Source organism: Takifugu flavidus, chromosome 4 (genome assembly GCF_003711565.1).
Source record: "Takifugu flavidus isolate HTHZ2018 chromosome 4, ASM371156v2, whole genome shotgun sequence".
NCBI lineage: Eukaryota > Metazoa > Chordata > Actinopteri > Tetraodontiformes > Tetraodontidae > Takifugu > Takifugu flavidus.
This window is the reverse complement of record NC_079523.1, coordinates 17,346,505-17,359,785: the sequence shown is the minus strand read 5'-3', so window position 1 is coordinate 17,359,785 and position 13,281 is coordinate 17,346,505. Positions and strand designations below refer to the sequence as shown.

The following is a 13,281-nucleotide window of genomic DNA, read 5'->3' as shown; positions in this document are numbered from 1 at the left end:
CAGTTCTGACCAACGAGAGCGCACGGCAGGCACGGGGCGTCTGACAATCAAGAAAACAGCAAAGTTGACGGAAAGAAGAAAAACGGAAACAATCGCCCCAGAAATCAAAATGAAACCAAATCAAAATACAACAGCGATGCAGAACCACAACAAAGACAAGAGGGGGAGCAGGCTTCAGAGCTGTGGAGGCTGCAGGAGACTTTAGCAACACACAAAAATAATAGCGAGTCGGAGAGAATCAAACAGTGAGTACAAGACAATATGACGTCCTGAGCAACACCCTGCAAAGGCAACTGTGAGAACTGAGAGGGGACAAAAAAGTGAGGATAAAAAGAGAAGAGCTAACAGAACACAGGCCAGTAATATTGCAAGGGTGCAACTCTCACTCAGTGGCAGCCTTGCTTCAGCCAGGACACGGCCGCTATCTTTGGATGATTCCGGGTGTCAGCAAAAACGAATGCTAGGGCTATCAAATCGAAACAATGGGGCTCATTTTGAACTTTGGATCTTTTTTTTCCCAGCGGATCAAAATGTAATGGCAACTGTGCGATGGAAATTACGCAAAAAATAGGAATAGAAAAAAACTTTTCCAGCTTTAAATGAAGAGTCAGCGTGAAGTAAACTGCTGGGTGAGGCTGGGCACCGTGGATGATTAATATTTCGCTGCAGTTCTGTGAAAGGTGTGTATTTATTTCAGTGTATATCAGGAAACATCCTGTCTGCAGCAGATGCTGCAGCCATGGGAGGCTGGGAGGAGTGTGAGCGCGTGCGCCCGCGTGTGTTTTGACAGCTTGCAGAGGAAGTTGGACACGTGTGGGATCACATGGGACAAAGGAGACAGTTGGCTGCTCGTGTTTGAAGATATAAGCAATGACATCATTAACACAAACACAGTCATCAAAGCTACGAAGGCACAGATGCATCAGCAGCATCAGCATCATCATCAGCAGCAGCAGCAGCCAAGGACGCTGCAAGGTTAAAAAGCGCTAATGTCCATTTAGCGATCAATAATAAGGCTTGTCTGGCATATTGCTTTGGGATTTCCATTCAAATAGCTGCTGCATTATTTTAAAATGTATCCATGTTCTATCGTCCGTTTCCACTGGCTGTTTTTGTGCGTTTCCACTAAGGGAAAGTACCGGGTGCTACTTTGGGGCTGCAGTCTGGTACTTTCAGATACGCACAGGTGGCGCAGACACACGTCAGACCCTGACTGGCTCATCAACGGTGCAGCGCCCACCCCTGCCCGCCCTTTTTAAACAGCTAGCCCTAGTTGCCCTCACTTTCTTTGCTATCTTCTTGCGTCCTTCTATAATGGCAGTGTGACAACACGGCAGTTCCCGTCCTAGTTTTACCATCAGTAGGGGAGGCTGCTGTGACTAGACCCTAGTGAACTCCCGCTGGGCTAAGAAGGTAAACAAATGTTCCGTTTGTTCTGTCGGCTTTAGGCTCGTAGAACAAACCTGCCACTTGTAGCACAGCAATGTGGCAGGCATGGAAGCGGGAGACCATACTGCTTCTCGTCATAGACTGCCCATCAAGTCCAGAATAAACCTCAAAATCCTTCTCCTCACCTACCAGGTCCTCAGAGGCCAAACTCCATCACAGCTGGGGGGAGCTAATGGCACCATAACCATCCCAAAAGTCTGCTAGACACTCGGAATAATGCTGGGTCAAGCTTCTCACCCATCAGGACCCCCTGCTGTGGAACCAGCTCCCAGTTAACTGGGAAAAACTGTTAAACCTTTTTGGTGTCGCCAGCTTGGAATAAGGCACAGCCGTGTTCCCATGATCGCGCTACAAGTTACAAAACCCGGTTGGCTGTTCAAGACTTGAAATGTTGAGAGTTGCACCCTGTTGCAGACAAAGCAAGACAGGAGAATATCACCCTCTTGATATAGCAGCAGGGTGGAGTTTAAGGAGCCGGTGAATCACAGGGAAGATGGAGGGACAGAGAGCAACAGTAGATGAATGGCTGGATGGAGGGGTTACCTTTGTTGCGATTTTCAGGGGGTCCTTGTTTTTTACCTGTTCAGACAAAGAGAGAGGGTGGAATAAGATGGCTCAAAGAAAAAAGTTATGATCAACTGAAACCGAGGGTGAGCACAAAGTTCAAACTAATAGCGACCCACAAAGTGTATGCGTGTTCTGTGAGTACCGTGGGCAGGAATGGACGTATCGTAGGAGAGAGATGCACAAATTCCCTGTGGCAGAGAGCCAACGTCCACGGCAATTCAGAACAAAGGGGACAAAACCTACTTAGAGCTCGCTAGAAAAGGAGTGAACTAAAATGCAACTTCAATCTTTGGACATTAGGGATTGTGTGCCAGCGATCAGCTAGTTTCCTTTAAATTGCCACGTCAGTAAGATGTCATGTCAAAGTGTGAGTCGATCTTTTTCTTCATTCACGGGGGGAGATTTTAGCATGATTATGAGCACATTTTAACTCGGTCTGAAGCCAAAATAAAATCTCCATCAGACGAAAGATGAGGCTGCAAACATGTGCAAAACGAAAAAAGGGCTAAATGGCTTATTTGAGAGCCCGAGTGGAAGGCGGGAATTACATGACGAGCTGAATGATTTCGTTTTACTGGATGGAGGGGAAGAAAAATCTCATGCCAGACTTGTTAGCCCAAGTATAAATGTGCATCTCTGTCCATTGAACTAGTTCATTCAGCCAAATCACAATGAATGCCTGACAAAATCAAACTTCAGCCACTAAAACAAATGATCAGACACAAATTTGAAAACAAAATAAAATGTGTAAAAGGGGTTAGCATGATCACAAGCAAATCACAAGCAATATAGACCTGCAGAAGCCTGTTGGTTTACAACAAACTGCTCTGTGACTGTACAAAGCTCGTCTGGACTTTGGCATTTTAGCTCAACTCCTGAAAACTATACATAAACTTTAATGAATAACTTAGGCATGAACAGAATCTTCGTCATCCCTTATTTTTAGTTTAGTAGATTATTGTGTTCCTTTTCAGGCGGACGTGGAAATATTAATTATTTTGTGGTAACAAATGTTCTTCTGGGACGACACAATAAAGAACTTTAACTGTATTCTTACTTCTACTGATGAGATTAAGACTCACAAACGTTGAAATATGTATAGACCTTTCAAACAATTAGACTTTTGCAGCTCAGCTTGACCTGCTGAACTACCTGTGGACGGAGTCAGCTTAAAGAACAGGAGGTTACGTCAAATCGACACAGACCTTATCAAAACTAGTCATAAAAACGTCAGAAAACGTGCGTTTGTGGGGCTTTTAACCTCCCGGCAGGCGTTTCTAGAGTTTTACCTTTCTTGACCTTCTTCTCTTCATCGTTTTCACTGGCACCCAGCAGAGTGAAGATGATCCCAGTTTGAGAATTGAGGCCCACAGCCGACACCACCATCCTGCCTGATCCCTCCATCACGTGGGTTCCTGTAAAGGGCCAGAAAAATCTGCTGGTTGGGTTTTTTCTACCTCCTGAGTCAGGTATTCATTGCACATTAAGCATAAGCACAATTCTTTACAATATATCTGTTTTTTTCACCATGTGATAACTCCAAAATTGACCATGTAAACAAGTGTGTGGGAATTAAATGGCGATTTATGATCTTTTATGTTAAATTAATTCTAAAATTGAATTAGAGCCGATAAAGACAAAATTAAAAACACACATTTTCTGTTGAAAAAAATGGAAGAAAAAACTAATCCATCTTAAAGATATTAGCTAATTTACTTTTTTTTTTTTTTTTTTAAAAGCTAATCTAAAGTACTGCATTGCCATAAGTATTGGGGCCGTTAATAAAGGCTTAGTCAATGCGTATCTGGTAGCAGTTCCGGCCCTCAGCCTTCTTGGCTGTGATGCTTTGCCTGGAGGGTGGATTTTGGGCTCAGCCTGACGTCCTGAGGCTCTCATCTGGAGTGCTCAGGCCTCATCTAGAGTCCTGAGCACTCCAGATGAGGCTCTCATTAAGAGTAGCTCTCATTTCCCTCAAGCCTGACCAGTCTGCACTGAAAAACATCCAACATGATGCGGACGCCAAGAAACTTCACTGGTGCCCGCTTTGCTCCGAGTGACGGAGGTCACTGTGCTCTTGGGAACCTTTGGTGCAGCTCCTTCCCCAGCTCAACCCTGTTCCTGGGCTCTGGAGCCACTTGTGATCTCCTGCCTTGGTTCTGATATGCATTTGAGGCTGAGACAGATGTGTGCACATGTTTGGGCACCCCTGTAAAAATGTCAGTTAAGCAGGTGGAAGCTCCAAAAGGCATAATTGTTTTCGCTTTTGTACAACTTTAGAGTAAAACAAGGAAAAAGAGCACACTGCAAATGAATGGGAACCCCAGGAGGTCTGAGCTCTCAGCTGGCTTTGACCAAACGATCAGACTAATTAGTCTGTAAGGGTCATGGCTGGTTAACAGTCACCATTAAGAAAGGTCAGACGATGCTACTTTCAAAGCTTCATAAGGACTTCTCTCATCTTTTCCAGCGGCCGCAGATTCCTCTAAACTGTTGCTTAGCACTCTGGGAATGATTGATGGCCACAAAGCGGGAGAAGGCTGTTACAAGATAGCCAAGTGTTTTCAGGGTTTCCACAGTTGACAAAGTAATTACGAAATGGCCGTTAACATGAACCACGGGAGGTCAAGAAAAGGCCTCGAGGGACCGGTAGAAAGTTGCTAGGAAAACAAGTCAGAAGCTGTCAGAGGCCTCCAGGAAGATCCTGCGGACTCGGGGGTTGTGGTTCAGAGACACCTTCAGGGAAGATGCATCGGAAGAAAGCCCCTCCCGCACCACAACATTTTATTAAAGAACATCTAGATGAGCCAAATCCTGACCCTGGAAATCAGTGAGGTTCAAAATAGAATTGTTCGGCCGCAATGAGCGAAGGTAGGTTTGGAGCACAAAGGACAGAGAACGTCATGAAAAGAGCAAGAGGGTGGATCCATTATACTTTGGTCATGCGGCCCATTTCCCCGGGACATGAATGAGTGGATTCATTAAATTGAAGAGAAATTCCAGAAGCAAACAGAGGAGCATTGTTAAAAGAGCTGAAGTTGAAAAGAGGACGCTTCTACAAATGGATGATGAACTCAAACGCTTTCAAATCCACAAAGAGCCACCTCAAGAACCGGACGACTTGTGTAAGGAAGAATGGAAGTAAAAGCCTCCTGACAAGCTGTCACACTTGCTACAGGTGGTGCTAGCAGGGACAAAGGTCTTAGGGTGGCCACGCTTTAACGCCGGCCCTTTTCATTTTCTGTTATTGTCTCGTCTTCTTCCGCTTCATCTGGAATTGGGGCCTAAGCAGAGATCCCAGACTTCCCTCTCCCCAGGCGCTTCCTCCAGCTCTTCTGGGAGTATTCCGAGGTGCTCCCAGGCCAGCCAAGAGACAGTCTCTCTAGCGTGTCCTGGGTCTGCCTCAGGGCCTCCTCCCGGTGGGCCATGCCTGGAACACCTCCCTAGAGAGGTGTCCAGGGGACATCCAAAGCAGATGACTTAGCCACCTCATTTGATTCTCAACTCGAAGGAGCAATGGCTCTATTCTGAGCTCCTCCTACTGAGGGACTGGGCTTCTCACCCTCCACAAGGGAGCACCCAGACACCCTGCAGCTGCTTGTGTCCGTAATCGTGTCCTTTCGATCATTATCCAAAGTTCCTGACCGTAGGTGAGAGTAGGAGCTTAGCCTGGCCGCTAAACCAAGAGCTTTGCCTTGCCACTAAGTTCTCTCCACCATGACGGTCCGGTACTCCGACTCCGTCCTCCCCTCACCGGGAACAAGACCCCGAGATTCCTGAACTCCTCCACCAACCTGGACCTTTACCGGTCGAGAACCATGGCCTCAGATTCAGAGGTGCTCATTCTTATCCCTGCTGCTTTGCACTGGGCTGCAAACTGACCCGGTACATGCTGGTGGTCCTGGTTTGATGAGGACATCAGCAGGACATCATCTGCACAAAGCAGAGGTGAAATTCTGTGGTACCCGAACTGGACTTCCTCTGGCTACGCCTAGAAATTCTGTCCTTAGAGATTATGAAGAGAACCGGTGAGAGAGGACAACGTGCACCAGAAACAGGTCTGACTTGGTGCCGGCAATGCGGACCAAGGTCCGGCTCCGGTGGTCCAGAGGCCGAACAGCCTTGAACAGAGGGCCTCGAACCCCCGTGCTTGGAGATAAGTTCATCTTCACGTGAAAACACGAGCAGAGGTGCCCAAACCTTCCGGGGTGCATCTTGACCAATCAGGTCCGATCAGCTTAATCTGGCCAAGGTTGGCTCCAGTCTCATGGATAATCAACAGGAGTTGAAGGAGCAAAAGCTAAAGTCCAACTGTCACAGCAGAGGCCAAAGACTTATGTAATGTAATGCAATGATAAAGTCCCCCCCCACATATCTGACAACCTTCCAAATGCTCTGGAATGTCACAGAAATACAAAGAAACTGGCCAAAATGATCCAAAAACATACAAATTGTTAAAATATAACCACTAATCACACAGACACACACATCAGGGTGTTCTGTGGGCAGTGTGGAACACTTAAAAAACCAACAAGGGGACTCACCAGACAGCAGCATCGGGTCCTTCTCCAAAGACTTCCGGACCTGATCCGACTCACCGGTCAGAGAACTCTCATCGATCTTCAGGTCATTCCCTTGGATCAGAATGCCATCAGCAGGAAGCAAGTCTCCTGCAGGAATAGTTGGAACACATTTCCATCCGATTGTAAATCTCATTATTAAAAATAAACAGTAAACGCTAATAAATTGTTGATTATTTGACTGCTTTGTTTACCGTATTTGATTTGAGCGATGTCTCCCACCACGATTTCAGCCACGGGGATCTGGATCACCTGGCCTTTCCGGATAACGGTGAACTTCTGCTCTTGCTCAATACGACTCTGAAGCCCACGGAACTGCTTCTCCTTGGACCAGTCGTTGAAGGCCGTGACCAAGACCACGATGATGACCGAGAACAAAATGGCAGCACCTTCGATCCATCCAGCCTGAGCTTCTCCCTCATCTTCCACGCCGCCCGCGACCTGGCCGCACGCTGCAAAACAGCAACAACGCACCGCATCAGAACCTCAAACCAAGATCTTTAATCCTCGGGGCAGCTGAAGGTGTTTTTGTACATTTAAAACTAGTTGCTGCCATTGATCTTCTCAGAAGTTTTAGTTCATACGACACCCAAGATTTTGCACTTTAATGATGTAAAGTATCATATTGAGTGAGAGACCATTGGATGCACCGACCTTCACTGTCGCCCCCTGGGGGGTGGTAAAAGGAGAGGCCCAGGGAAATGATGGCAGCAACTTCCAGGATGATGAGCGTGACATCCTGCAGGGCCTCCCACACCAGCTGCAGGAAGGTCTTGGCCTTCTTGGGGGGAATGAAGTTTTGTCCGAATGCTTTATGACGATTCTCCAAATCAAATGGGTTGCCCGAAAGTCCTACACACACACACACACAACACAAAGCTCAGATCAATAAAGAGCAATTGCAACATAAACAAACACTGAAGAGGAAATAGAGGCAAATTAAATCGAAAACAGAACTTTGTGTGTGACGCCACACAAAAAAATGCAACGTCTTGCATAACCATATGACCACACCGAGTGCCAAAAAAGACTGCAATTTAAATTCAAATAATAACACATTACGTACTTTTGGAAAGAGTTCCGGTAGTCGACTGGAAGTTTACAATATGATGAGAAGTTTTCAGAGAAAATGAGCCCCGTGGGTGACAGAAGAATCAATCATGACAGGAGACAATTGTGCTCCTGATGTAAGGGTTCAAGTGGACTATGTAGGTGGACGTGATAAATAAAATGAAATACAGTATGTACTGAAGCGTGGTGGTGTTTCTATCCCCTTCGGCACAGAGATCTGAAGAGTTAATGATTTCAGGGCTGTAGGTCTTTCTCCAGCAGTGACTCATATCCACAGTAATGCTTGTTTATTGTCCAAATAAAAAGAATAAAAAGAGGGAAGGCAGAGCAGGAACACTCGCGTTTCATTAGTCATTTTGTTCCTTATGTAAAAGTGCAGGAGAAAGGAAGATTTTAAGGTGTTTGAGCTCACAACCTTTGTAGAATTAACTTCAACCTCTAATCTGAAAATATACTAAAACCCCAAAAAATATCTTGACGCACAAGACAGTCAAAAGTACTTTGGACGCAAAAGTTCATAAAAAGACCATTGACAAAAAAAAAAGTTTGAATAAGAATCTAACCGATGTATCGGCAATTCACAGGAAGAAAGTTGGTGTGTGCGGCGCCGCTGCCCCCGCCATGGCGTTCAAAAACCAAGGCGGCGTGGCTAAAAATATAGGTGTTGACATCTTTCAGGAGGAGGGCGTGAAGACTCGGAGCCGGCGACATCCTTGCCAACCCTGCGAGGCGTGTAGCGGTAGGGAGCTGCTGACCTTCGCTGGAGAACCAGTTGGGTGATGGGAGGACAATTCTACTGGGCCCCGTTCCACATATCCCAGAGAGGCACCAGGGGCCAAAAGACTCTGGGGTGGGGCAGAGTGGCCAGAGGGAATTAAACAAGTTTGCAGGGGCCCCGCGGGTGGAGGAGATTCACCCGAGTACATCCAGTACCGTCCACTTCTGGATGTCTGCATCTGTGACGTCGAGGAGAGTCCAGCGACAGGAGGGGCAAACAGGAGGGGCAGGAGGAGGAGGAGGAGGAGGGGCCATGACAGTGCACTTTGGTTCAAAACTCTGTGCAAAAAATTTCAATTCCCTTTTTAACGGTGCCGTATTTGTCGGGAATGTGGCACCGTGTAAAACCATGTCAAACCACGTACCCCCCAGGTGCAGTCTGGTGCCTCATTGGAAATTTATGTTCTGCAATGAGACCCGTTTCTGCCGACGCAGTTGGACGTGGAGAACAATGCTGGCCATGGCGCCGACAGAGGAGCGGGATTTCCAGTGCAACGGTGTGGGTCGGTATCCCCCTCCCTGGTAAAACGAGGCTCCCGGAGACAATCTCATATCTCTAGAACCTGCTCCTGAACTCCTGAAGCGGGCCTGACTTCAACCCCACTGAGCACTTGTAATTCAGGGTTGGGGTTGGGGGGGACGGTCAGGCTCGTGACAAGCTCGGTGCCGGGCGCCAGGCTGTCGTGGCTGTTGTGCTTCTTCCACATGTGACTGAACTGCCAGTATGTTCTGTTTCTCCTGACTTGCAGCATCCAATGGCCCCAACAAGTCAATGGCAGAACAAGCAGTTTGATGCAGGCAGAGACTTGGGCACAACCCACGTCCTCAGCTCTGCTGCTCCCCCCACAAGTACATGTTCCATCCCAGTGTAGCCAAATTAAAAGGGAAATAGACCGGCTCAACAAAGGATAGTAAGAGTAAGAGCTGAGCAGCATTGGTACAACAAAGAAAATCTAGCAGATGAAACATTTACATCCATGTCACCGTTGCTACTTTTAGATTTTTGTCTGAAGAGACTGATTGTTTTATATAAAGTAATATGGAAGCGACAGAAAAAGCGTCTCCTGTCTCCTCTGTGGAGCAGTGACAGAATGTGCAGCTACTTAGCATTTTTCTGAATATAGCTATTTATTTTTAGGCTCACTTTTGTTCATCTATGAAGGTCTTTTGAATCCCATGTTCAAATAAATGGACTAAATATACACCAGCTTGAAGGCTTCACATTTATTTAAATATTAGGGAGACGATGAATGGCAGCCGCAGTGATACGTCTGCAACCCCCCCGTCCTTGAAGAGGCCTCCTGACCTCCAGCGCTACAGCGGACATCACAGGTGGAGCCGCTCAGTAGTTTTCCCCTAAAAAAAAACACTTAGTTTCTGCTGTTTTACGGTCAAACGATTGAAATCTCTTTCTTTCGTGGCCTCCATCTTTAAATGTTCCCTCGTGTATAATGTATAATGTGTCTATTAGTAGGTTTTTTTAGTCTTTGTGTCAGAGGTTTCTCCAAATTTAGTTGTGTTTCCCCCCTATTTTAAGTATCTTTGGGTCAATCACATTTGTGAGTAATATTTTTGGAAGCTTGCCTCATTTGTGTGATTGCTGCCCTTTATTAGAACTTGAGTTTTTGTGCCACTACCCAACAACCATAGGAAGACTAGTGCCGTCTCTTACTCCTCATTAAGGGAGGAAAAGAGGAACACTGTTTCATATTCAATAACTTCAAGCTCTGTTGCTGCGAGTGTACCCCAATATATACCGTATTTTCCGGACTATGAGGGGCACTTTTTTTCATAGTTTGTCAGGGGGTGCGACTTGTACTCCGGAGCGACTTAAATAAATACATTATTACAGAATTTCACATGTTCGTTATTTTCACTGACAACCACAAGGGGGCGCTCTAGGCGTGTGTACTGAGGAATGAGTTCCTTTAGCGACGCAGAAGAAGAAGCGGTGCTTCGTCTATGGAGTTAGACTTGATTGTTTAGTAAACTTGCTCGGATGTTCTTTATGCTATAGTTATCTGAATAACTGTTAATATGTTACGTTAACAAAGCAGACACGTACTCAGTTCGTTGTGGGTCATGTAGCTGAATTTGTTACATTAGCATACCGTAACCCTATTGCTAATCCATGCTAATTGCCTTTCAAGATGAAATGTATGTTCTTAGTCTCGGATTTAATCAAATAAATTTTCCCCCAAAATGCGACTTATTGTCCAGTGCGACTTATATATCTATTTTTCTTCTTTAATATGCATTTTTTGGCTAGTGCGACTTAAACTCCGGAGCGACATATACTCCAGAAAACACGGTCGTTATGGATGACCCTTTTCTATGAATCCCAGTTGACTCACTATCACCAGTGTTGCTGTGAAAGCTTCACAACTATTTGGTGTTACCGCTGCACACACACGACACTCTCACCCTGGTCTGCATCCATGATGCTGTGAAGATGCCTGTGGTTTGGCAGCTCTGAAGGGCAAAAGCTGCCAAACTCATCCCGTGTTGCTATTTGACGGGATCCTCCACGTGAGACGAGCCCCAACCAGGCGATACTTTCTCTCCTCCGGCAGCAGTTCAGCGTCGAACACATTTGAAGATTTTCATCTTTGTTGGATTTATACTTTAACCATAAAAGGAATCAATCGCCATATATTTAAAATGTACAGTGTGTATACGACAAGTTGTTTTTGGTCTGTTTGGGCGTCTGACATAAGAGTCAGAGGATGAGAGAGAGAGGAAAATAGGAGGGAGTGAGCGAGGGGAGAGAGAGGAGGACAGATAGGAGACGGGATGAGGGAGAGAGAGGGCAGAGGGGAGAGAGGGATAGGAAAAGATGAAGGATGAGGTTGCCCTGAATCATGTATAGTCCATCAATAAGGAACAGCGTGTTCCTTTTTCCCTGCAGTGTAGAGGTCCTCGTATATAAATGAACGCTCGGATGACGCAGCGTTTAAAATCGTCTTGGCCTGTAATTGTCAGGTGTCGACTAAAGATCAAATGGCCGCTCTGTTCTCTCCATTTCCACTGTACAAATATGGTCCATGTGGCGTGTTCTGTCACATGACAGCAGTAGCTGCAGGCATCATTTGCCAAATAAGGTCAAGGTGTGCGAGCCTGGCGACGTCCTGGTGGCACCCGGGAACAGATAGAATGCAGAGCTGGAGCTCGGAGAGATGAAAATGTTGAGGTGCTCTTTGAAAGAACGGAATGGTGAATGGACAGGATCAGAAAGGAGTTCATCAGAGGGACGGCACACGTTAGATGTTTAAGAGATAAAGCCAGGGAGGCCGGTGTGAGAAGCTTTGGATATTTACTGAGGATATATCAGAGGGACGCTGCTGCTGCTGCTGCTGCTGCTGCTGAGGAAGAGCAAAGAGGGGATACACACACGTGGTGAGAGAGGACATGAAGTTAGCTGGTGCACGAGAGGAGGGTGCCCAGAACAGGGGGAGAGGGCAACGGCTAAAGAGAGGAGGCAGAAGGAAGAACGGGAATCATTTCATCCTCTCCTGCCTGGGATGCTGCAGGGTCGACTCCTGTAAACGCTTTCACTTTTGGCTAAATGGCTCATTTAATGATGGGCCTGCGCAGTGGCATTATAGGACAAAAATAAAGAACTAAATAAAAAAACACAACATGGAAAAAGCAACAAAAGGGAGGATGTCAGAGGATGTGATGGGGCTTTGAAATGTGAACTCAGAACTGAGAGCCCCTTTAGTGTTTAAGATATTGAATGCCGACCTTCCCACACACACACTTCACACATACTTCACCCTCACACACACACACACACACACACACACACACACACACACCAGGGCGATGAGCAATTTGATTTTTTTTCGCAGCCAGAAAATGGCCGACATTGTGTCTTTTCTCTCTCTCATCTTTAATCCCTGTGTGTGTGTGTGTGTGTGTGCGTGTGTGTGTGACAGAAAATGAGACAGATTGAACGATCGATAGATCCAGATAGAAGTAGAGATGAAGATGGGGGCTGGGAGAGATTGTGTTTATGTGCATTGGTCCATTCCAGGATTGAAATTAGTTCCAGCCTGTTCCCCTAATGGCTCCATAGATCATTACTCTCTTCCATTTAGTAATCAGAGAACAGTCATGTGCTCTACTCAAGAAATGATTCACTTTACCTGGATTCCTATTTTCACTGGGACGGACCCACCAAGACCGATGCCAACCACGCAACGACAGATCGTTACTGTTGTGACCACACCCCCCTCAATCCTTTATTTCCCATAATGCACTAGCATGTTAGGTGCATTCGGGTGATCGGCACTATGGTTGACTGAAGCCTAAAGGCATTAGCGTGAGAACGAGCTTTAGTCGTAGAACTTGATTACAATAATAAAACCAAACGTCAGGTTTTACTGTCGGTAACAGGTGTCAGTAAACGCCTCGGCCTGGTTAAGGTTGAATTCTAGTTAGTAATGGATGTTGCTTTTCTGCCGACACGTCTCCTCCTGCTGCAAAGACTCGGGCAACATTAAACAGAGCTGGTTTTAAAACGTTAAACTTGAAAGTCTGTTCGGAACGCAGGTGAGCCCCACTGAACCCAGACACCAGCGTCCACCGATCAGACGCGCCCCCCTCATGACTGTGGGTACGATTAAAAAGAACTTTTTACAATATTTAAGTAATATTTTGTGTTAGACAGGATATAATTGACAATAAATGATCGTGTTTTGGAGGGTCAAAGACTTCTGCTTCTGCTGATATTACATGTTTTCTGGAACAAGCTACCATTCTTCTAAGTGTTGTTATGGAGATAGCACTAAGCAGCGCCCCAATCTGTCATGACACATGGTGCTGATAACAAATGTGC

General features: G+C 46.1%; 1 protein-coding gene across 4 annotated transcripts in view; it reads right to left on the bottom strand.

Moving 5' to 3' along the window:
• Window positions 1–13,281, bottom strand: part of LOC130524306 (plasma membrane calcium-transporting ATPase 2-like) — a 54,547-nt gene that overhangs the window by 23,391 nt on the left and 17,875 nt on the right. For 2 of the 4 annotated variants that reach the window (XM_057030315.1, XM_057030314.1), the window contains exons 3-7: window positions 7,248–7,445; window positions 6,788–7,045; window positions 6,558–6,683; window positions 3,306–3,431; window positions 1,993–2,028 (exon numbers count right to left, since the gene is read on the bottom strand). In XM_057030315.1, the coding sequence (XP_056886295.1) occupies window positions 1,993–2,028; window positions 3,306–3,431; window positions 6,558–6,683; window positions 6,788–7,045; window positions 7,248–7,445 (744 nt within the window). The remainder of the gene's footprint in view (window positions 1–1,992; window positions 2,029–3,305; window positions 3,432–6,557; window positions 6,684–6,787; window positions 7,046–7,247; window positions 7,446–13,281) is intronic. The other 2 variants (XM_057030317.1, XM_057030316.1) reach the window with 1 other exon arrangement.